This window comes from Wyeomyia smithii, chromosome 2 (assembly GCF_029784165.1).
Source record: "Wyeomyia smithii strain HCP4-BCI-WySm-NY-G18 chromosome 2, ASM2978416v1, whole genome shotgun sequence".
Classification (NCBI taxonomy): Eukaryota; Metazoa; Arthropoda; class Insecta; order Diptera; family Culicidae; genus Wyeomyia; species Wyeomyia smithii.
This window is the reverse complement of record NC_073695.1, coordinates 23,399,727-23,424,138: the sequence shown is the minus strand read 5'-3', so window position 1 is coordinate 23,424,138 and position 24,412 is coordinate 23,399,727. Positions and strand designations below refer to the sequence as shown.

Below are 24,412 nucleotides of genomic sequence, written 5' to 3'. Positions count from 1 at the left end.
AATTCTATCCAAAATGTATTACGGTTATCCACGTTAAACTTTATTCCCACTCTAGGACGCCATGAAATCCGTCAAGAATCGGCCGGCTAACTCTGGAGTTTTAGTTGCCCAGAGTCCAGCTTACCCGCGTCCGCAAGTACCACGTCCTCAACCGGTCGGTGTTTCACCCACACCACCGGCTCCGATAGCACCACCAGTATACAAAACGGGTCTTAAGACCGTTTACGTTAGGCCCCACTCGCAGCCAGTTCACACAAACTATCTGCCTGCAAACATTGCAAACGATCAATATTTGCCGCCTAGCAGACATTACGCTTCGAGTACGCCAAGGCCTAATGCTTTTCTACCATCCAGTACGCCGTACTCTCCGCTTGCAGGAAACGAAATTTCTTCCACGCCGATTGCTATTTACGCTACAGCTTCCACGCCATCCCCGCTAAGCGACGGTTCTGAAGCTCATCTGCCGCAACTAGTAATCTACAACAGCGACTCAAGACGACCGAATGAATACGAAAATCTGACCCCTAGACCCGACTATTCGCTTAATTACAAACCAAGTAACGATTTACTACCCCCCAAGCAACACTTCATCCGGCTATTCCCAGTATCAACTGCCTTCCCGCACAGACGTCGATTCCAGCAGGAACGAAGACGGCCTCCATATGTGGAACCCATTTCCATTACCTCAGCAGCACCCTTCATTGAAAGCGCGACACCATCCCCAAAACCACTGGTTATCCCAATATCCGATAACAATCTCGAATATCAACCAACCTTCAATCGGGATCTCCTGGAACCGCCACCGAACTACCAAAGCTATCAACCTACTCGCCGAGAGGATCACGTGTACGACGGAGTATCAGTAACGAATGATGGTTTTCGCTATTATCTTCCCCGTCAGTATCACGAGGAAACCAACTCCGGAAGTTCGTCCCGGGAAGGTAGCTTCGGCTATATCGATCCGTTCGGTATTCGAAGGGTTGTGTACTACAACACGGGACCCGAGAAAGGATTCGTGCATCGGAAGAATAACCGCTTTGTGGGTTTCAACGCCACTCCGTACGACCCACGACCGCTGTAAGAAGTGGGCGGCAAGAAAGCCCACTGCAAATCGCCCGCTGCCACCTTTCAATCGCCAAGTTTTTACGCTTCCATTAACTTATTTATTAGCACTAGTTCTGCCTACGACGAAACCGAGTGGGCATTCGCGATAGTAGATTTAGATGAAGAACGATTTCAGTTTGATTGGAACTTGTAATGACGTGTGTGTGTTACGGTGGCGGTCAACTCTCTGCACCGAAGGTGCGCGGGGGCGACCTCATTTGAAGTTAAGTGTTTGCTCTGCCCCACCCCCCTCGGTCGAAGTAGAGCAGGGCTTTGGAAGAAAAAAAAGTTTGTCCCCGTCTTTGTTGACCTCCAGCAGAACACGCACGCGAGTTGATGGTTGGAGAGCTGTCGTCAGTGCCGTCGTCATTCAGACAGAACAAAACTAAGGAGCGAAAGCGGTTTGGGCAGCACCGTGCGTACGCAACTACAACTAGCCAGAAGCGAGATTTAGTCACACTTTTACACGATTGCTGGCGCCTTTTTGCTGCCGACTGCTCTGCTCAAGGCTTTCGGGGAACGCTTACTTCCATCAAAGCCGGTTTACACCGACAATATGGAGCGATTTAATAAGTGCACTTCATCCGGTACGGCACCGCCGAAAAAAAATTATAATTGAGGGTGCAGATCAGCAGCCACGCTCGACAGAGAGGAATGACTTGAAACTCGTATGCAATGGTTGCAAATTGAATTTAAACAAACATACGCGCGCTCTAGTCACCGTCACCACTATGCGGTGACCTTCGAGCTAATTACAAGGCTACTTAAATTTTAGGTGAAATTCATTTTGTACAATCTGCGTTATTGTTATTCAGCTCCCTTGAACCTGTTTTTAATGGATTGTACACTTTATTCCATAATTTGAGAGGTATTCAGTAGGTTTATTGTTGAAAAATTGATTTTTTACTGCAGTCTGCGGTTGAAAAATTTTTAACGGACAAAAGTTTTTTTGAAATTTATGTCTTTAATCCCAAAATATGTTATTCATTTCTATACATTTTTATTTGCGATGGGGATCCACATTATGTTTAAAAGGAAAAATTTTTTGTGTATAAATAATTATCCCTTAAATCTCAGTTTCGTATATCAAATTTGGCAAAATAAGGAATATATTAATTTCTGATGCTTCTTTAACAGCTTATGTCACATTTAAACAAAATCTGAATCTATTTTTGATTTCCAAACAACTCTGTGAGCATTTTTTTAAAATATTATTCTAAGCGTACTCGTTTATCGTGGTTATCCACAAATCAAGCCATTTTTCGATGAAATGCTGATCAGCAAGGCCATGTGCCATCGAAAGGACCAAGTAATATTCAGCATGACCAGGCTTTGGGTTGCTTTACATAGTAAGGAACTCAACTAACTAGAGTAACTCCTAATGGTCCTAATACCAGAACAAGCTGTTCTTGCGTTTGGCATGGGTTCTCATCGAGCAACTCCTCCGACTCAGCGTCTTCGAAGGTTTTGACCTTTCTTCACACGAACAGTCGTCAACAATGGAGACTACCGCCTTCAAAGCAATGGACCCAATTACGGCACGTTTTTTCATCTAGAGCAGTATTTCGAAAAAGAAATTGTCTCTCGATGCGCTTCAGTCACTTTTTTTTCTTTTCGTGTTCCTTATGGGTCCTACAACAACTGTGTGACTTTTCAGATCGATCGGTGGAACCTCATTTTTGTGCCTGATTTTTCAAGTTCAAGTTATTCTCGTGAGATGTCCAGTTGCCTTTAAAAATCAATCGTTAGATGATATTTGCTGGAAATATTCCTGGGAACAAAATACTACTGCTGCAGTATGCTACTGTTACAAACTCACCCACGTAATAAGAATCAATTACGCGTGAAAAATAGTTTGAAAGCTTTTCCGAAGATACTACGAGCCAAAAGTCACGTAGATAAGTTTGCAACAACAGAATGCTGTGGCAGTGTTGCTGGAAACACTCAATGTTAAGCCGTTCTGATATTCAATCAATTTGAAGTAGGGGTAAACAGGGTAAGACCGCCCTGCGGGGTAAGACCGCCCACCGTAGTTTTACTACCAAGTTATAAAATAATTGAAAAATTTCTTTAACGTGTCTATTACAGTACAATTACATAGCATTTTGCACGTTTTTCTGTTTTGATAGTGCGCGAACGGTCGCAGAAATAAATAAAAACAACCTTTCAGCTGGCAACCAGTCAATGCGCTATTGTTTTTCGGCAACGGGACTTAAGGTTTTTGAGTCTAAAAATCAACTGTTTTGTTCGTGAAAATACGTTTAATCGCTTGCCTGAATCTATCTTCTTTCGGAAATATCGAAGGCCGTGAGTAATCTTGTAATTTTGACTACTTTTTCGGTCAAATATGAAAATGTTCCACTGGGGGTAAAGTCGCCCACTATACAAGGGGTAAAACCGCCACGTATGCAACTGCTTGTTGTTTTACTTCAAGACCCAAATGCCTCGACACTACAAAGGGAATATTTACAGGATCAGTAAAGCAACTTCAAGCCACATAAGACATCGATGTTAACCGACCATTTTCGATTTGGTTGAAGCTTTTCTAGTAATAAATTTTAACAAGACTTATTTTTGAAAAAAGTAAACCTGTTTGAAAATGGTGTTAATGAACCAAAATAATTTCAGAGCCAGGACGGTTTGTTTGATTGGTATGACGTCTCCGGCAGAATTGAAAATAGTAGTTTTTTACTTCCGAAAAAAGTACACACTCTAAAAAAATTTAAAGAAAAGATATAAAAATAGAATTAAAATAGAATTAAAATATATATATATATATATATATATATATATATATATATATATATATATATATATATATATATATATATATATATATATATATATATATATATTTCAAATTTATTTAAAAAAACATGTTTTTTGCCCGTAAAATCTACAAAAGGAAACCTAAAATTTGATGGTTGTTGGATCATGGAGTTATAGAAATAATAATAGCTCAAATTTTGTGAAGAATTTTTTTTTGGACGGTTTGTTTGGTGTATAGAGTCGTTGGTAATTTTGTTCTTCAAAAAAAAGAGCATAGAAAATTGAAAATATAAATAAAAGAAATAATAATTATTAGTATTTTTCTATACAAAGTAAGTCTTCAAAAAAATCATACAGACAGGTTTAATGAGTTTTAATTTTTAGCTTAAAGATAGGTATATTATGAATTCAATATCTTGAAAAACCCCAATTCTGAAAAATCTATTTATTTTGAAAACCAAAAAAGTTGCCTAAACATTGATTTGAACTTGAATAATCAGAAAACCAAATAAGTTAAAACTTAGAAAAAAAAATTTTTTTCGGATTTTTCACAGTGTATATTTCATTTAAAAAGAAAAAAAAAATACCATCTACAACTTTGTCAGAGACACTATACCGGTAAAATCAACCGTTTCGGCCCTAAAAATATTGTTTATCCTCAAAAAATGGTGGGCGGGCTTACCCCGCATGAAAAAAATCTGCACATTTTCAATGAATTTTAAAAATTTAAAAAAAATCTGGAAAATAAACAAAAATATTCCAGTTCTTATTTTTTAAATGTGAGTATTGAATAGAAGAACCTCTTAGCGAAGAAAAAATGAAATTGCAGCCGCAACTTTTTTTTCTATAAACAGAATTGCTTAAGGGGGCGGTCTTACCCCGCTTACCCCTAAATGACTTTTTCCATAAACATCGCAGCGCCATTTCCTACAAATATAGGCTGACCGGACGTACCATTTTGAACGGGACAGTACCGTTTTTTCGACTATTTTTAACCCTCCCGTCATTTTGCCATTTTGTACCGTTTTCGGAGACTCCTTGAAAAATTATTGAAAAAGGCTTTGCATCGAAATTTTCCTAAATGGAAAATAAGTTTCCAAGCAGCCAGGATTTTTCTAATATTACTGAGTACGTGTTGTGCATTCCTGACAGTACCGCACCGCTGAAAAGGATATCTGCTATCGTGAACTGATAGAAAAAGTCGCGATAGAAAGTTAAGACCATAATAATTGTTAGTCAAAATCTCGATCATCCATGTGACAAATTTCAGAAACTCATTGCAAAAATCAAAACTCTTAAGAGCGGGGGCCTAGTGTGGTTGGTAACGTCTCCGCCAACCACGCTCGACGCCTGGGTTCGAATCCCACCGCCGACATAGGTGTCGATGGTTGTGAGGTGGCGTGATCCACTCACAACCAACCAAACTGGTCTAGATTCAATCCTAGCCGACACCGGGAGATTTTCTGAGGCGAAAAATCTCTGGGATCACGCCTTCCATCGCATGAGGAAGTAAAGCCGTTGGCGCCGGTCCGTTAATAAACGGGTCGTGAGTTAGGGTCCTGGGTGTGGAGTCGCCTCCCTGGGCGTCGGTGATTGGCCACAACAGAGGCGGAACTAGACCGACGGAAAATAAGCGAGAAAATAAAAATCAAAACTCTTTTGCACTCTTCTATGATCTACTACGCTAAATTTCATCGAACGCTAAGCATCGTGCAGGATCAGGTAGGTTCATCGAAGCAATGAATAATTGTTTGCATGCTTTGGTTGGAAAAATTTTTCAAAGAACAATTTTATCATGTGTCCCGTTTTTTGAACCCATTTGTCCCGTTTTTATCCCGCGAAAAACTGGTCAGCCTATACAAATATCATGCATCGATATAGTTCTAGGAATCAACTGGACATCTCTGGAGAACACAAAAAGTGTAATGGCACCTCACGCTCAACATTTAAAGAGCATTTGGTCACACTTGGAATGATCTGCTATCCAGCTTTTTACGCGCCATAATGGCGGACACTATAATGAAAAAGTCGTAACTAGAGACTGTGTTATAAAGAGATACGCAAAGAGAAAAGCAGCAAAAATGGCAACCCTTTGCTAATATTCTATTTTAAACAGTTCTGGCAACTACAATTATTTTCGCATGACTTTGCATATACGCACTAGAAAGTGTAATGAAATTTCGAAACATTGTAAGGATATATTACTGAGTTTCAATGCTTGTTCATATAGTTATTTAATTTTCAATGCATCACTCATAATATGAGCATGACGAACACATTTTATGTTGGAACCCTAATTGCACTCACAGAATTTATACTGATTGCAACACACATTCTGCACGAAAAGTAACACGCATGAGTTTGTTTACTTTGCACACTTGGAGCCTCGATTTGACGGTTCACTTGGAGTTTTCGACCTCACTCTTTACGTATCTGTTTAAAACACCGTTTGTAGTCGTAACATGTTACCTACCCTTTTGACAACTCTGCTTACATCAGTTTGACTTTTCATGTATTTTGCAAGGAAAACAATAAATTTGGGAACATAAGTGTTGCCAAAACTCCAGAAATCACTAAACTGACGTAAGCAGATAGTTTCGCAAATTACAAACACGCATTATAGCACCCGCCATTATGGTGCGTGGAAAGCTGGATATAAAATCGTATGAAAACCTAAAAAATTGGGCACGAAAATGCTATTACACGAATCGATCTGGGAATTTACACAGTTGTAAAAGGACTTATGAGAAACACCCTACTAAAAGTATATGATGCCACAATAAAACATCGCAACTGAGTTTGACAGCTATTGGTAACTTTGTTTACCTCCAGGCGATGCAGTTCGGTACGCAACTATCCAGTTTTTTACGCACCACAATGGTGGGTGCTATAATGTGTGTACGTAATTTGCAAACCTCTCAGCCTACGTCAGTTTCATGATTTCTGGAGTTTTGGCAACACTTATGTTTCCAGATTTATTGTTTTCCTTGCGAAATACATGACGAGTCAAACTGACATAGGCAGAGTTCCCTTACTAACACGCAGAGAATCCTGAGTAAGAATCCCTAGGATACCGATTAACACGGTGACGGAATCGTGAAAGGAATCGCAAACACGATCCGGTGGATTCCCACTCACAATTCTTATTCAAGAATCCTGAGGATCTTTTTTCAGGAATCCTTTTCAAGGACACTCACGAATCCAATGTGAGGAATCCTAGAGAATCTATGCGAATCGTATGTGTTCGTCCGGGTTGTCAAAAGGGTGGGTAACATGTTACGAATTTTTTATTATAGCGTCCGCCATTATGGCGCGTAAAAAGCTAGATAGCAGATCATTCCAATTGTGACGAAATGCCCTTTAAATGTCGAGCGTGAGGTGCCATTACACTAAGATTCTTAGAACTATTATAAATCGAGCAGCATGTCCACCCCGCAGACGATTGTTCTACCAGAAAAAGCTCAAAATGTAAACAAAGTTACCACTAACTGTCAGAAAAGTGAGGGGCTAGACAACTTTATTTTCATGAAATATATTTCGATAATATCACACGATATTGGTTGATATATTTTGATATTTATCGTTTATCTGTCACATTGACATCCATCCAACGATAATGTAACGTGATGAAACGTCATAGAGCTATGATATAGAGAGAGGGGGGCTTAAAAATTCAACGATAAAAACTTTGTAATCTTTAATACAGGTCGGATTCGATTGTCCGGAGACTCGGTTATCCGGAAACTCGATTATCCGGAATTTTAGACTCGATTACCCGGATTTTTTTTTTTGTCCGTTTTCAATTTTTATTTCGTAATTTTGCCTTTACCATCCCTTCTGGCATATTTGTTACCATTTAAGTCACTTCCGGCATGTTTGGGACATGTTTGAATTAAATGAAAATAATCAATGTCCAATTTATTTATTTTGCTTCTCAAGATTTTACCCCTTTTCGCCTCAGAAATAACATTTGGTTACGCCACTGCATCATACAAGTAAAATAAAGAAAAGAAATATTTATTTTATGTTCGTTAATCGCAAAATTTCAGTAGTTTTTGTGTGATTTGATTATCCGAAAAACTCGATTATCTGGAATGAAAAAATTTTCGATGTTCCGGATAATCGAGTCCGACCTGTATTGGAAAACTTTCACATTATACCAATAGTGTCTTGCTCCTAGGTATGAAATATTTTTGCTCTGAACTTTTCAATGTTTAGGGTGTTTTTGTAAACAATTACCAATGAATCTTTCTACGGCGATTTCTTAAATAACGCTGTGGTTTTACAACGGTCGGCGTTTTTTTTTTAATTACTCATTTTTTACGATGATATTTTAAAAGATGCGTTTTTGCAGGTTTCGTTTTTGCCTAGTTTTTTTTTGGTGTAAAACATTATTTTACTGTATAAGACAGCTACATGTTACAATAAGGTGTTTTACGACAATTTTCGAAATAACGATGCGTATTTACACTGATTTTTAAAATAACGCGGTTACAATAATTTTTAGTTTTCTTTAAAAAAAATTATATGGCAGCAACAAACTATATTTGCTGATTCGATATTATTGCGGTGAAAAACACCCTCCCGTAAATCTGTTGAAACTGTGGACTTAGTAAAACAGTGAAATTCAGTATTTTCTATTCGAATTCAATGCTGTTCTACAAAAATACTTGCTACTGAAAACCGCGAATATCAGTTTGAACCCTCTAGGGCCCAATGCCGCCATTTGGCGGGCTTCAGTCGAAGTTCTGAAAAGCTTCATTAAATACTTAAAAAGTGTTTATAATAATTCATAGTGATTTTACCAAAGCCCGTCTAGAAATTAACTTGGGAACTAGAGGGTTAACATAAACGTGCTGAAAATGAAAATAATTGTCAGCTCAAGGGACAGTGATAATGCTGATTGGCAGGGTTACTGTAATTTCGCACATGCTGTGTTACTTCAGTGATATTCATGCGGTAGAAGATGTAGATGCTTATCTACTTTATCGGCTTTATGCAATGCAGTGACGTAGCCAAGAAGAGGGGGGGGGGCTTCAAGGTTTCAACCCTCCCCCTCAGAGCATTTGAGCTCGACCTACTAATTCAATTTAGCTCTGAGTCTTTTTTCGAAGAGACTTGTCTCTATGCAAAATTTTGGCTTAACTTTTTTGGAGAAAACAAAAATTTCAAGTTGTTTTGAATGTTGTTTTTGAAAAGATTGTTGATTAAACTACGCAACGAATAATTTGAAAAGCACGTGCATTGCACGGTATGCGGTATCGTTAATGATAGCAGTAGAACACTTCATCTCATAATTTGTTCACTCCTATTCTCCGTCTTCAATGTTCTCTTGCCTTCATTTCTCTGCTTCAAAGCAGGTTATTGAGAATGAGTGATGTGAGTGCGCCAAACTACTGTTTATCTAATGCCGTTTTGTAACATAATAGTAATTAATTTAGGTTACTCCCTGTCTCATAACCTGCCTCTATTCTCATCACTCTCAAAATTCACATTTTTATATCAAAGTCCTCCCCTAATGGTTTAGCTCAGATCAAATAATTTTGATTTCACTGAGAATTATCACGGTCAATATCAGTTTGAAAAGAGTGATAATAAAATTGCTGTTGTATCATTTTTATTTTGCAGTTCAGAAAATTCGCTGAACACTGACCACGAGACGATTATTATAAGAAGCGAGAAGTGAGAGGCGTTTGCGATCACTTGAACATTTATGACCCATCTTGCTGAGCCACCCCTGTTCATCTTTTTCCAAAATGTAGCTTGCTTTCGTCATAAAATGACATACGTACTTTTGTTCATCGGTCTTTAATTTCGAACGAAATTTAATTTATCATTGTATGTTGGCCGATGTAAAAAAAATGTGATTAAACGGGCAAAAGCTTATGCACAAAATGCGAAAATTAGCACGAATACAAAGAAAATAAAAAAAAAATTTCGAAATAACAACAAATATTCACAAATCGGAAAAAATCCGCATTTTACAGACGAATCTGTAAATCTGTTATCCCTGGTTTTTGCCGTCATTTAGTTGTTGTTGCTTGCAGTTTTTTCTCTCTGAGTTTTCGGTTTGCGATACGTTATCGTGACACTCACGAGGTAATGCAATCAAAAGAATTTCATTGCACCGCTAAATCGGATCGGATTATTGTATTACCGATTGGGGGGAATCACCGTAAAAATTTTGGTTGAAGTAACCCCTAAGATGATTAAAAGTACCATGATATTTTTCTGGGTGTGCTAATCTGGGCTAATCTCTCCACTGAAATAATAAGAAGTACCATGATATTTTTCCGAGTGGATATGCTTTAGTTCACCCAACGACCTACAGGTAGAAAGTTTTATAGTGTTTCATTTAGATTATATACAGCGAAGTCCAACTCGGATATCTATGTTTCTTTAGTCTATGATAGAACTTAGTCAGTAAAACAATTTAACGACCGGTTGGACACTTCGGCATAATGAGGAACTGGTTTTTCAGCAAATTCTCGTCACTATCAGCTAATAATTTGCCATAATTGCAGTGTGTTTCTTCTAAATTGAAATTCAAAGAAATTCGTTTATTCGGAGAACAGTAATAGCTTCACTTCTGACAGACAAGTAAATTCGATATTTCAACAACAAATATTTAACTTAATAAACCCATCGAAACACATCATGAAGAGGATCAGTCTTCAAAAAGTTCTTTTCGTTCTGATCTTAAATTTCGTACGATTTAGAAACAAACTATGTTGCTTGTTTGCTCAAAATAGAAAACAAATGGCGGCAGGCACGTTTACACTGTTAACAACAGTGTTGCCGAGGCTCGGCAATTTACACCAAGATTTCAGAAATGTTTTTACTGTTCTCCGGACAAATTATGTTTCACTATAAATTCGGCAAAATCGAGATCTAAGTGGAATGATTTGATGATTGTCGGTAAATGACTTTTTTGCACTGATATATCAGTAAAATTGGAATTTGCCGAGCTCGAGAACCAGTTTTAAGTGCGTATGTTAACTTTATGCAAAAGCTTGAGTCTCAATCTTCCAATTCGCACAAATTTTGATCGAGTTTTGTTTTTTTTTTTTTTCATTAAAAATATCAGATAAACCATGATTGTATGCTTCACCAAACGTGCAGTGTAGCTTAGGCACACTGCTCAAAGTCCACACACTGACCAAAATTTAATTTTGATCATACTATAAGAGTGCCAAAAAATTCGTTTGAATCATTTTTCTTATTTCTTATTTTTACTGCTTTTTACAGCTCCAGCTCATAATAACATTTTGCAAATGTATTGAAAATTGAGCAACATGTCGAGAAGAACCGATCCAAACTTAAAATATAGCTCAGCAGTAATATGAGGAAATGTAAATTGAGATAAAAATTGAGGTAAACTCAGACTCCCAATTTTTTACAAGGAGAACTGCGACACAAATTATCTACCTTAGGTAGTAAATAATGGTTAATATATTTCTTCTGTGTAAAAAAAAGTTTTTAAAACTTGCATAGTGACATCTACATTGATTCCTAGTCCAATCGCATTATTTTAATTCTCTCATCTCATCTATAATAATTTTTTGATCCAATCGACACAAGTCAGATTCAATTTATTTCTGTCTCACTCGAATTAATATTTTCTAAGGTTTGTTATTGTTAGTTTAAAATTTCTTTTTTTTCAATCTCTTGTTGATTGGTCAATTATGCTTCAAAATAACTTAATTTATGTCGCAATTGGATGATTGAAAGAAGAGTTTTACAGTACTTTAATTTTACACTCAGCGGTTTTACAAACATTTTCTACGTGGAGTTTTTTTAATGTTGCCGTCGGTTGCCTTCCGAATAATTCCGGCTGCAATTCACATAGTTGCATATAAAGGTTGTTCGATCAGTTTAAAGCACTTCGACAGCTCTACCACCCTCAGCTATGTACAAGTTCGAACTAGTTTAGAATAATGCTGCCGCTTCTCAAAAATGCCATATTTTTAAGCCTTTTCCAGTCCCAGTGTGTATGCCACAAGTTCCGGGAGGTAAGCAAAAACGTACTAAAACTATCTCCAACTCGCCTGCTAAACAATTCATATGTAACAAAAAAAACTGACGAACGACGGTCTATACATGACACAAACTAATTGCCATATGTATAGGAATGAATCTTTTTTGACGAAAACGATTCTACCAAGAGTTCAACAATTCTCTGCTAATAGATGTCCATTTGATTTGCACCAATTTGCACTGTTCATCCGTACTAAACGCCCAAATGGATCTCCGTTACAGAGAATTCTGATGAGAATTCGTTCGAATTCGGTTTTTCAAAAGAGACCCATGCTAAGCTAAGCGCTATTTATAACACTAATATGTAAGTCGCAATGTAGAAGAACCACTAGACAATGAATGTACATAGACGCAGAAAGATGATTCAAATACTTTACAACACAAAACAGAGCGCCATGTCCGACAAATTACAACAAAAAAAAACAAGTTTCACGTGTCTCTTCTTTAATTGACTTCGAAAATCCTGTTCTAATAAGAATGGAATAAACCGCGGCATGCCCTGTGGGGTCAAAGCCGAATATATTTAAGGTTCTAAGCGAGTTCTTATCACATTCGTCCTATGTCGCTCGACTGAAGATCACCGCAATGGTAAGAACTAACGTTAATATCGTTTCAACAGCTTAATAATTCCATTTTCAATATACATTTCAGAAACCGTTTGTGTTGTTCGTAGTCGTGGCCATTTTCTCTCTAACAGACGGAGCTTTGCTTCATCTACTGAGCACAGGTTTGGCGTTGAAAGCACACGCACTTAAAGCACACGCAGTCAAAGCACACGCGCTTAAAGCAAAACCCTTGGAAAGTGCCGTTCCGGTTGTATTTAAGTTTCACGTTGCACCCCCACCACCATTGAGACCATATCCGCCAGCAAACGTACCCCCAAGTCATTATGGCCAGCCTTCGACAACACTTCCTCCTCCGCCACCGACTACAACTCTTCCTCCTCCGCCGCCACCACCACCAACAACTACCCCCCTTCCACCTGTGACGACCACCCCGGTACCACCGCCGTTAACAACTGTCTACGAACCTCCGCCAACCTATGGCCCACCTCATGCTGTGTACGGACCACCCCAACCGGCTGTTACTGAACCACAAACGGCGTATGTTGAACCTACCCAGGAACCGCCCCACAATCCCGAGGATTGTCCCTTGACGGTGCTACAAGACAATCTGTACAATTTGAAAAACACCTATGGTCAAAACCCAACCAGCTCGCTAGTTGTATATCCTGCCGTCCAACCGAACACTGATCCTGCAAACCAGGAAAATCTTTGGTGGCAAACAGTAATCGATACGCCATCTTCGCCATCAACCGGAGTGCAAGACCCTACAGCTCAACAAGATGTAGTTGTTCAACCCGCCGGTTCGACGGGAACCGGTCTTCCCAGTTCATATCCAGTCGGTCCTAACCGGCCTGCCGTAGAAGACCCCAGCCTTTCAACATCTGATCCAGCGAACCAGGGGAATCTATGGCGGCAAACAGCTCAACCCGCCGGACCGACAGAAACCGATCAGTCTGGTTCGTATCCAGCTGGACCTAACGTGCCAGCGTCGGAAGACCCCAGTCATTCAACATATGATCCTGCGAACCAAGGAAATCTTTGGTGGCAAACAGGTCAACAAAATGGAGCCGTTCAACCCGCCGGGCCTACAGGAACCGGTCTTTCCGGTTCGTATCCAGCCGGACCTAATGGGCCAGCGTCAGAAGACCCCAGTCTTTCAACATCTGATCCTACGAACGGGGGAAATCTTTGGTGGCAAACAGGTCAACCCGCCGGACCGACAGAAACCGATCAGTCCGGTTCGTATCCAGCCGGACCTAACGTGCCTGCTGGAGAAGACCCCAATCTGTCAACATCTGGTCCTGCGAACGAAGGAAATCTTAGGTGGCAAACAGTAATCGATATGCCATCTTCGCCATCAGCCAGAGTGGAAGACCCAACAGCACAACAAAACGTAGGAGTTCAGCCTGTCGTACCGGCAGAAACCGATCTGTCCGCTCCGTATCCGGCAGGACTCAACGTACCGACCGCAGAAGGTCCCAATAACTTCGTTGACTTCAATCAGATTGGAGCAAGCTGGAACCAACCGAACAGGCCAGCGGTTCCCGCAGAACAGTACGAACCAGCGTATTGATTATTCAGTGACTGTGAAATGTTTCTTTCGATGATAATAAATCATGAAAGATGATGATATGTACAATAATATAATTTATTACCATTGTGTTGGAAGTTCTTTTTTTCGTCAGATAAATTTAAGTTTAAAGTTTGAAGATTATCGACTGAATGTGATTGACCTAGCATACATAATAGGCAACAGACATAACACATGAGAAAACTATTCGCAAGGTGAGTCGTGAGAATCGCAGCAACAAGGAAAACGTTATTCGTCGATTCATACAATGGGCGTTGCTTAGGTCCACCAGCTTACATCCGGAGCTAAAGGAAGAAAATAATTCCATGCGCTGTTTAGTTAATGGAGTCGACATATTGTGTCTTCTGCTTTTTAATAAGTCCATGAAATTGTCGAAATCGAAAATTACTTTTTTTATACTTCAGAAAAAAATTTAAAAAATCGACTTCTTGGAAGAGTCTTCCTAATGACTACCAGAAAGTCGACTTCAAATCAATAAAAAGCAGCACCAGATTTCAACGATTCATGCATTTCTAAAGCAGGTATTAGACGAAGCAAATATTTGCTATTTTTTAATACAGATTCAATTTTGTGCAAATAAAAATCGTACCAAAAATAGCAAATATTTGCTTCGTCTAATACCTGCTTAAGACATTTGGCATCAAAAAATATTTTCCGATATCGAACATGTTATGCTTTTTGTCGCGTCGCGTTTGCCTTCAGCGGTAGTGTTCATCTGAGAGTGTTCATTATTGTGTTTTGTTTGCTTGCATTTTGCATTACATGTGCAGTAGACTGGGACACGGTTATATGGGAAAAAAACGATGGTGTTATTTTTTCCCTCTCATGCACTTTTCGTGTTCCTTATGGGTCCTATAACAACTGTGTAACTTTTCAGATCGATCGGTGAAACGCCCGATTTTGAAAGCTTCCATACAATTTTATATAAGAAAAACCACTTTTTCAAAGCTTTTTCTATAGAGATGTCCAGTTGGCTGTTAAAAATATATCAATACATGATACTTATAGGAAATTTTCCTGGGAAAAACTCTTCTGAAGACCGCAAGGCGCTACCTTGCTTGTGAAAAAAGATATTCATCCCAGACTGAATGAATATCTGACGAACGGCTCACCATTGAATTTTACTAGCAATACTGCTGCAGCATGCTGCTGTTGCAAATTCAACCATGTGATGAGAAATGATATCGCTTAAATTTATCTTGGAGGCTTCCCCGAAGATACTATGAGCATAAATCACACTTTGAAAATTATTTCCACGCGAAATTCTTTCTCATACTTAAGCAAGTTTTCAATAGCAGTATGCTGTAGCAGTGTTGCTGGAAAATTTCAATGGTGAGCCGTCCGTCAGACATTCAATCAGTTTGGGGTGAATAGCTGTTTCTACAAGCATCGTAGAGCCTTACGGTCTTCAGAAGAGTTTTTCCCAGGAAAATTTCCTACTAATATCATGTATTGCTATATTTTTAACAGCCAACTGGACATCTCTAGAGAATAAGTATTAAAAAAGTGGATTTTCCCATATAAAATCGTATGGAAACTTTAAAAATCGGGCGCAAATCGGGCGTTTTACCGATCGATCTGGAAAGTTACACAGTTGTTATGGGACCCATAAGGAACACGAAAAGTGCATGGGAGCTCACATTTATTTTTTGGACCACCCTAATGTGCAGGGTGTGCGGAGAGCAACAAGAGCTAGAATCTTCTTATTCCAATGGTAAATGGCAATCCAAAATGATGCTAAACCAAACAAACTTGTCATTGTCACTATTATGAAAAAAAACAATTTTTTTTTCAAATGCTCCAAATCATAATTGAAGAAATAAATATATTTTTCTATCACTTGCCAAAATCCTTATATGAACTACACACAAAAGTGTAAATTGAGTTCTTGCTTTTCTATCTGTTCATTCTTCAACCTCGAGCGGTGCAGCAATCGAAAATGTTTCATTTTCTAGTTTGCGATTTTTTGTTTTGCGACACGCCCATGTCAAGTCAACTCCCATGTTTTTAAATTTTTACTAACTGGCAATCAGCTCTGACTGGATGCCAGGATATTTTTCCAAATGTCTTCACATGTCTTCCAACCCGAGTCAATGTCTTCCATTTGCCTTTACGAACAAGGATGTTTTCACCGCAGGGTAAATGTCTCCGATTTGAAGACATGTCTTCCAATCTGGCATCGCGGCATGCAGGGTTGCATATTCAATTTTGGGTACTTTTTCACCGCGTGCCGATAGCTCGCTCCACAAGTACAATTTTAAGAAACAATGTATGACAAACTTGTAGTCCCTAAGTAGTACTACAAGTTTGTCGAGTAGTGCAATGCTCTAACTCCTAAACCTAAAGTGTGAAAGCGCATATTCAGTGCAATATTCAGTCAATATTCGCGGTGAATATTGTAATATTCACCGCGAATATTGGTTGAATACTTACTTACTTTTACTTTGTTTGCTAACGGACCTTTCACCGGTCTACACACCAAAAATTCTCTCTATGGTTCAGCAAAGTACATTGCTGAAAGTGTATCAGCAAATCACTTGTTTACTGAATCACAGCATTTTTTTCAAAAGTTTACTGTAATTCAGTTCTACAGTTTACTGAATTTTATTCAGTAATTTTATTTTTACTGTAAACCAGTATTTCATTGATAAATTTACTGAAAACCAGTAATCGATTCAGTGATTCGCAAAAATACAGCAAATCTATTTGCTGAACAGAACACAGTAAATGAATGTTTGCTGGAATCCAGCGAAAGAATTGATATGTCAAATATTTTACGTCAAGCTGACATTAGTAAAACGCGCCAAATCGCTGTGCAGCTGGTACGGGATCATCTCTAAGCTCCTGATAGCGGATATGGGACCATAGCTAAGTCACTGTTGGGCTAGATGAACTTAAAGGTTGAAATGATAATCATACATCTCTAGTTCAACAGTAATTTGGCTATGATCCGATGGGCGGATGGAAGCTGGTGCCTGAGGGAAACATGGTTCCCTTGAACTAACTGGTTAACCAGTAAATTGACTTATGCTTTGCTGAATGTACAGCAAATTGTCATAGCTGACAATCAGCAATTTGTATTTTGTTTTACTGAACATGCAGCAAACGATCTGTCATTTTTAGGCAATTGAGCATTACTGAATGATCAGCAAATTTCATTTTGCTGAACAGATTGCTGGAAACACAGCACACCAAAAATCAGCAAAATTTTGCTGATTTCCAGCAATGAAAATTTGGTGTGTAGGGCCGAACGAATAAGAGATGTCCAGCTTCTTCTGTCTTGGGCAGCCGTTCTCCAGTCTTCTCGTACACCAGCAGATCGTGCATCTTCTGCCACCGCGCACATCCATTACGTGCGAGGCCTACCACGGAGTCGACGGCCTCTTCCTGGTTCTCAACTGAAGATAGTTTTGGCGGCTCTCTCGTCAGGCATTCTGGCTACATTTCCAGTCCACTGAAACCTGCCCCGCTGTATTACCTTCACTATATCAGCATGTTTGTATACCTGGTACAACTCGTGATTCATGCGTCTGCGCCACACTCCATCTTCCAGTTTACCGCCAAGTCTCGATCGCAGAACTTTACGCTCAAAAAATCTGAGCACTCGTCGATCGGCTTCCTTCAGCGTCCATGCTTCATGTCCGTAAAGGGCCACCAGGAGTATCATCGTCCTATACAGGGCGAGTTTTGTGCGAGTTTGCAAACTACGGGACCTTAGCTGGTTACGAAGTCCGTAGAAGGCCCCGTTCGCAGCTACAACTCATCGTTTCACTTCACGGCTCATACCGCTGTCACATGTCATGTTACAAGCGTACCAAGATAAACGAATTCGTCAACCACTTCAAATCGTTTTCCATCTATCTCGATCTCAGCACCAACACCACGGAAACTCCCACGCTCCCTGTCAGCTACCATGTACTTCGTTTTGGCAGATGTATTGACAAGTCCCAATCTCGCTGCTTCCTTCTTAAAAGAGGCGGAGACCTCCATGGACCTACGGTCGATACCGATGATCGTTTCTTTGCACGTTTGCTCTTCGTACTGCACCTTCAACTTCAAGGGCGATGTTGAACAGTAAGTTATAGAGAGCGCATCTCCCTACTTCAGTCCATCCAACGTTACGAACGCGGCTGGTGTCTCGCCAGCTATCCGCACGCGTGATTTCGATCCCTTCAGCGTCATACGACTCAGCTTAATTAGTTTCGTCTGAAAACCGTGTTCCAGCATGATCTGCTACAGCTTTTTTTTTCACTGAGTCGTATGCCGCCTTGAAATCCACAAACAGATTGTGCGTCTGCAGGTTATACTCCCGGAACTTATTGAGGATCTGTCGCAGGGTAAAGATTTGATCCGTCGTGGAACGCCCCTGTCGAAAACCAGCCTGGTATTTGCCAACAAAGGATTCCGTTAACGGTCTCAATCTGAACAGGCTACGGGAGATCACTTTATATGCGGAGTTTAACAACGTAATGCCTCGATATTTGCAACAATCCAGTCGACGACCCTTTTCATAGATAGGGCATATAAGGCCTTCCAACCAGTCGTTCGGTATTTGTTCATCCACCCAGATCCTTCCTTAGTATTATCTGGTGGATCGCATAGTACAGCCGCTCGCTTCCTGCTTTGGGACCATCCATTAATGATGTCACGCAAAATTTAGCAAAAATTAACTCCCCCCCTCCCCCTTGTCGCAAACTGTCACAACTTTTTTGACCCCCACCCCTCAGTAACGTCACGTTTTTATATCCCCCACCCTTGCTTGGTTATAATTGATTAAAAATTAAGAAATTTGTAAAAATTTATTTTTCCTAATTTGGAACGATTTTACTAAAATAAAAACTGAAAGAAAAAGAAGATTATAAAAATTAACTAGAAAAGGCGCTAAATCCTTGGTCCCAGCATTTTGTTGATGGAGTCGCATAACTAACTGCAATATCATTGCTGATTCCTAAATGGATGGTCCATGTTTAGTTCCTCTTCCTAAAACAATTCGCAATCCAAATTTTCTCCACATTGTACAATAACCAATCAATCACAATTTACTAAAAATGCATTGAATTGCGCTGTCATTCATAAACAAACATGCACGACAAAATAGAACTAATGAACATTATGTTTTCTAAACTTTGAAAAAAATTATTTCATTTTATCTCAAGCGAACGTTCAGCAAAAAAGTGATCGTAAAACTATTGTGCATGCAGAGAAGAACCGGAAGAGACGGGTCGCTCGCCTGACAAGGATTTCCCAGCAAATTTCGTAGTATTTTAATATAATGTAGTCTTTGATTCAACATAAAATGTCCCGAAATATGCGACTGTAATATTTTCTAATAGTTTTGATTGTTTTCTAGTCGCAAAACTATGTCAATTTAATCAAAGAACATTAAAACTAGCAATACTCAGAGGGAGAGATATGCGAAGAGAGAGTTGTGAGCCAAACGAACATGTCAAAATTCGAGCCAAACGAACAAGAAAGGTAACACATTGAAAGGTATTGCAATAAAGGTCAATAAAGAATATATTTATTTTTACACGTTTTTCATGTTCTACTTTTAAACAATGAATTGAGAATGCTCCAAAGTTGCTTCATCACAGTGATTTTTAACTGGTGGTTCACAAACCCTTTGTATAGTCTACAGAATAATGATGAAGGTATATAAAATTAAACATTAACATAAAATTTACCACCTTCACGGTTTTTGTGATGCACTTTATTATTCTCCAGGACTTCCACCGTCACCATCAGTTATACGAGCCGAATGAAAAAGTTAGTGAACATTGCGCATTGAGAAGAGATCTGGCACCTCTAATATGTGAAACCTAGTTGCCAAATCAGCGGTTTTTTTCATCGCTTATCTCTCCCTCTGAGGATCTCTAATTAAAACTGCATTGTACTGTGCGAGAAATAATCATACAAAAAATAATCATACAAAATGACGTCGTTAGAAATCTTTGCGTCACTGGACTCACCAGCGAATTGCAGAGTAGTGCTGCAGCGACAATATGAATGAATGATGCGATCATCATAAATAGTTCTGAGTTGAACTCTGTGGTATGGCTATGCCTTTTTCTTTTTTTTTTTTTTTTTGAGTTGAAATGTAATGTCACACTCAAGCTAACCCCCTCACCCCCATATGTCACAAAATGTCACAAAAATCTAAACCCCTTCCTCCCCCTAAGCGCGTGACATCATTAATGGATGATTTCTTTTAGAAATTCGGCCGGGATACCGTCCTTCTCAGCGGCCTTGCCGTATTTCTACTCACTAATCGCCATTTTCACCTCCTTCTGTGTTGCTGGTTCCACAGCTTGTTCGTCACTCATAATCGTCATCCTGTTCCTGCTCTGCTCATCCGGCTCCTCACCGTTCAATAGCGCCTGATGATGCTCCTTCCACCTGGTTGCATCCGTTGGTTTATCAGTAAGCAGGTTGCCGTCCTTGTCATTACACATGACCGGTACAGGGAACTCCTGCTTCTGGCTCTGTTGACAGTTCTGACTCTGTTGACAGACTCAGAATCTCACGCTGGCACCAGGAAGTTGATCAGCCGATTTGATAGAAACACGTCTAGTTTGTAGCAACTATTAGAGTGAAGTGAGGCTTATTAAAAAATCAAATTCATAGCTTACTACTAACATTCCCCCTTAAGTATGAATTTTAGTAACTCCTAAAGCTTTCATGGTATCCAGAAACTTGTGTCCAGTCATCGGTTTTGTCAGAACATCAGCCTTCTGTTGCTTCGATTGTACGTGCAGCAGCTTAATAGTTTTTAACTCGACCTGTTCCCTTACAAAATGGTGTCGCAAGTCGATGTGTTTGCTGCGGGGTGAATACCCAATTTCCTTTTCAGCTAGGCATATTGCACTGCGATTGTCGCAGTTTATTCGAACTGGTTGATGAACTCCGGATATTTCGCTCCGGAATCCTCGCCACCACAACGCTTCTTGTGCTGCAGCAGACATGGCCATATATTCTGCTTCAGTCGTAGAGAGCGCAACGGTTGGTTGTTCGCGACAGCTCCACGACACCGATCCACCAGCGAACTGGAATACATAACCAGTGATCGATCGTCTTGATTCAGGGTCGTTGCCCCAATCCGCATCGCTGAACCCTTCGAATTCTCTGTCATTTTGCTTCACGTAAACCAGTTTCATCAGCTTCGTTCCTTTCAGATAACGCAAGATTCTCTTTGCTGCCGTCCAGTGCGCTTCCCCCGGATTACTGCTAAAGCTACTCGAGGAGTTCACAGCATAAGCGATGTCGGGCCGAGTGCACTGTGCCAGGAACTGCAGACCACCCACTAATTCACGGAACGGAACCAATGCCATACGCTGCTTCTCACATTCGTCCTTCGGGCTCATTTCCTTCGACAATCGTTGATTGCCGTCCACGGGCGTCTCCACTGGGTTGTAGTCAATCATTTTCAAACGCTTGAGTAGTTCATCAATGTAACGCTGTTGATCCAGCATTACTGCATCTTCAGCACGTGTGATCCGCATGCCCAAAATTTGTTTCGCTTCCCCGAGACCCTTCATGTGAAACTTCGCCATCAATTGTCTTTTCACGAATTCTACCCATCTCGGCTGGTTGGAGAACACCAGAAAATCGTCAACGTAAACAGCAACAATAATAATGCCATCATCACCAACTTTGTAGTACACGCACGGATCGAAACTCGAGCGTTTCAAGCCTATTCGCTGCAATTTCGCATCAAGCTTGGCATTCCAGACCCGACTGGCCTGCTTTAGACCGTGAAGCGCCTTTCGTAAACGACAAACCTTTTTGGAATCCTTTTTGTCCACAAAACCTTCGGGTTGTTCCATATAAATTTCCTCCTCTCTCAAGTTGCCCTGAAGAAAAGCCGTCACTGCATCCATTCGGTAGATGCTAAGGTTCATTTGTGCAGCTAGGGCCAGCAGATAGCGAATACTAGCATATCTGACGACTGGAGAATACGTCTCATTGTAGTCGACACCCTTTATCTGAGAGAAACCCTTAATTACAAGCCGAGCTTTATAGCGCTGCACCGATCCGTCGGCATTTGTCTTTAACTTGTAAACCCATTTGCATTTCAGCGCCTTTCGTCCTGGAGGAAGTTTAGTTAGCTCCCAGGTTTTGTTGCTCTTCAAGGACTCGAACTCTTCTACCATCGCTTTCTGCCACGACTGTCCATTGCCGCAGCCTATTGCCTCTTTAAATGACTGGGGCTCGTCGATTTCCTGTGGGCACGGAGTGTTCTGAGGAAGAATACTGCAAGTCATCTCATAATCGGTATACTTGCCTGTAAGTGTGCGCTCCCTGCCACTGCGCCTGACCACATTGTGTGGATCCTCTTTTTGCGGAGGGAGCGCTGGTGCTGGAGAAGACATCGTTACCACAGTATCGCTTGCGCTGCCATAGTCGGTTTCACATTCGGTATCACCAAACGTGCTGTCGACATCCGACTCGTCGTCGGTTCCGTGGTTGGTGTATCGGACGGAGGATCAATTACTTTTTGATCGACTGGACCACAGCTCTCTAACTGTATCCAATCCTCAACCAACTCGGCTGATTCGTTCAGAATCGGTGTTTCTGCTACCTCACTCAGAAAAAATTTCCCTGATTCGGATTTTACATCCCATTTCTGCCTTTTGACTTTAGGCACATGACACATTACCTTTGCGCCAAATACTCGCAGCTCAGAAAGATCTGGTTGCTTGCCACCGAATGCTTCTTCTGGAGTCACAGTTAACCCCTTCGTCGGAGATCGGTTGATCAAAAATACAGCAGTCGCAACAGCTTCCGCTCAAAAAACTTTGTCCATCTTAGCATCGAATAGCAGGCATCGCGCTTTTTCAACCACGGTCCGATTCATTCGCTCAGCGAGACCGTTTTGCTCTGGGTTGTTGTCATTTCGTGATGAATTCCTGAATTTCGCAAAAACCGTTCCATTTCTTGGTTCACGTATTCTAAGCCGTTGTCCGTCCGTAGTCGCTTGATATGTTTTTCGGTTTGATTCTCAGCATAAGCTTTGAAATCCTTAAAACAATCCAGCACCTGCTTCTTTGACTTGAGGAAGTAGACAAACACCTTCCTACTAGCTGTAGCGTACAGCAGACTTTATGTTAATAAAATAAATGAAATGATAATAATAAATATATCAATACCTACTTGAAATCACCTTGTCCCGTATTTCATGCGTTCCGAACATTCAGCCTACTGTGTGAACTTATTTCCGAAGGGGAAATTACCAATTGACTGAAGGTGGGGAAGTTGATTTCGCTGGGTATAAATAGAAGCTCTCTTCACTCACGCGGGCTTTCTTGTGACACACTTCAATGGAGACACATCATCAGGCAGCAGCAGAAGGACGAAGCGGAAAACAGGACAGCAGTATGGACGGTGAGCAGCAAAAGCGGGATTACATTGCGATGGCGATAGACCGCCTGAAGCGGCGAGGACCAAGGGTAATCGCGCAGCCGAAAGAGAGCTCGGAACAGCAGGAAACTGGACAATTTGTGAGGCCCTTGCCTCCGGTTCACGACACTAGCATCGTCGATGAACGTCAAAAAATATCTGCTTCCGCCTATCGATACGTTCTCCATCGGCCCACATAAATCCGAATGCACTAATTCAAGGATTTCACTTGCTCTAGTACCCTTATTCGTAAATGGCTTACGATTCTGCTTCCCTTGTAGACATACAGTACACGTGGGAATAACTGCATCCCGGAATCGAATGCCACTAGCCATTTCACGTAGCTGCTTTAGGCTCTGTTGGTGCAGATGACCCATTCGCCGGTGCCAAAGAACCATGTCGTCTGCTTCCTTTGCCGCACACGAAACTTGCTGATTGGCCAAGCACAACTTGTAGAGGCCACCTTCCTCCCTGCCAACAGCGACTAGTTCGTTGAATTTCGATCGAACTTCACAAGCGCCCTTCATGAAGACTACACGATATCCGCTGTTACAAATTTTGCTCACCGACATTAAATTGAGCGCTAAGTCTGGAATGCATAGGACATTAGCCATCATCAAATCGCACGAACAACCTTGCACAGCTGCTACGAGGTTCACTGTTCCGGTTCCAACCACCAAAGATTCCGCATTGTTCGCTAAGTTGATATGCTGCACCACCTCTTTGGCACAATTCAAAATGGCCTTGTTGTGGCACACGTGAGACGTTGCCCCCGAGTCAAAAATCCATTCCTCGTTCGCGCCAGACGACGCTTCACGGGCACTGAATAAAACATGCTTGCCTGATGATTTCTTCTCCTTTTTGTCATTGGCCTCTCGCTTCTGACACTCCGACGCAAAATGCCCCAAACGCTTACATTTGAAGCACTTTATTGCGGCTTTCTCTTTCT

The 24,412-nt window shown here is 40.6% G+C and overlaps 2 protein-coding genes across 2 annotated transcripts in view; both read left to right on the top strand.

Moving 5' to 3' along the window:
- LOC129724092 (uncharacterized) overlaps positions 1–3,841 on the top strand; it is a 57,435-nt gene extending 53,594 nt beyond the window's left edge. Inside the window, exon 4 of the mRNA XM_055678715.1 lies at positions 56–3,841. Coding sequence (XP_055534690.1) covers positions 56–1,081 — 1,026 coding nt within the window. The 3' untranslated portion in view covers positions 1,082–3,841. The remainder of the gene's footprint in view (positions 1–55) is intronic.
- A 175-nt stretch (positions 3,842–4,016) lies between these two features.
- On the top strand, positions 4,017–14,138 carry LOC129723852 (mucin-2-like). Its single transcript, XM_055678312.1, has 2 exons — positions 4,017–12,498; positions 12,562–14,138. Exons 1-2 carry the CDS (start codon positions 12,496–12,498, stop codon positions 14,047–14,049), a joined length of 1,491 nt encoding a protein of 496 aa, XP_055534287.1. The 5' UTR covers positions 4,017–12,495; the 3' UTR covers positions 14,050–14,138.
- The last annotated feature ends 10,274 nt before the right edge of the window (positions 14,139–24,412 follow it).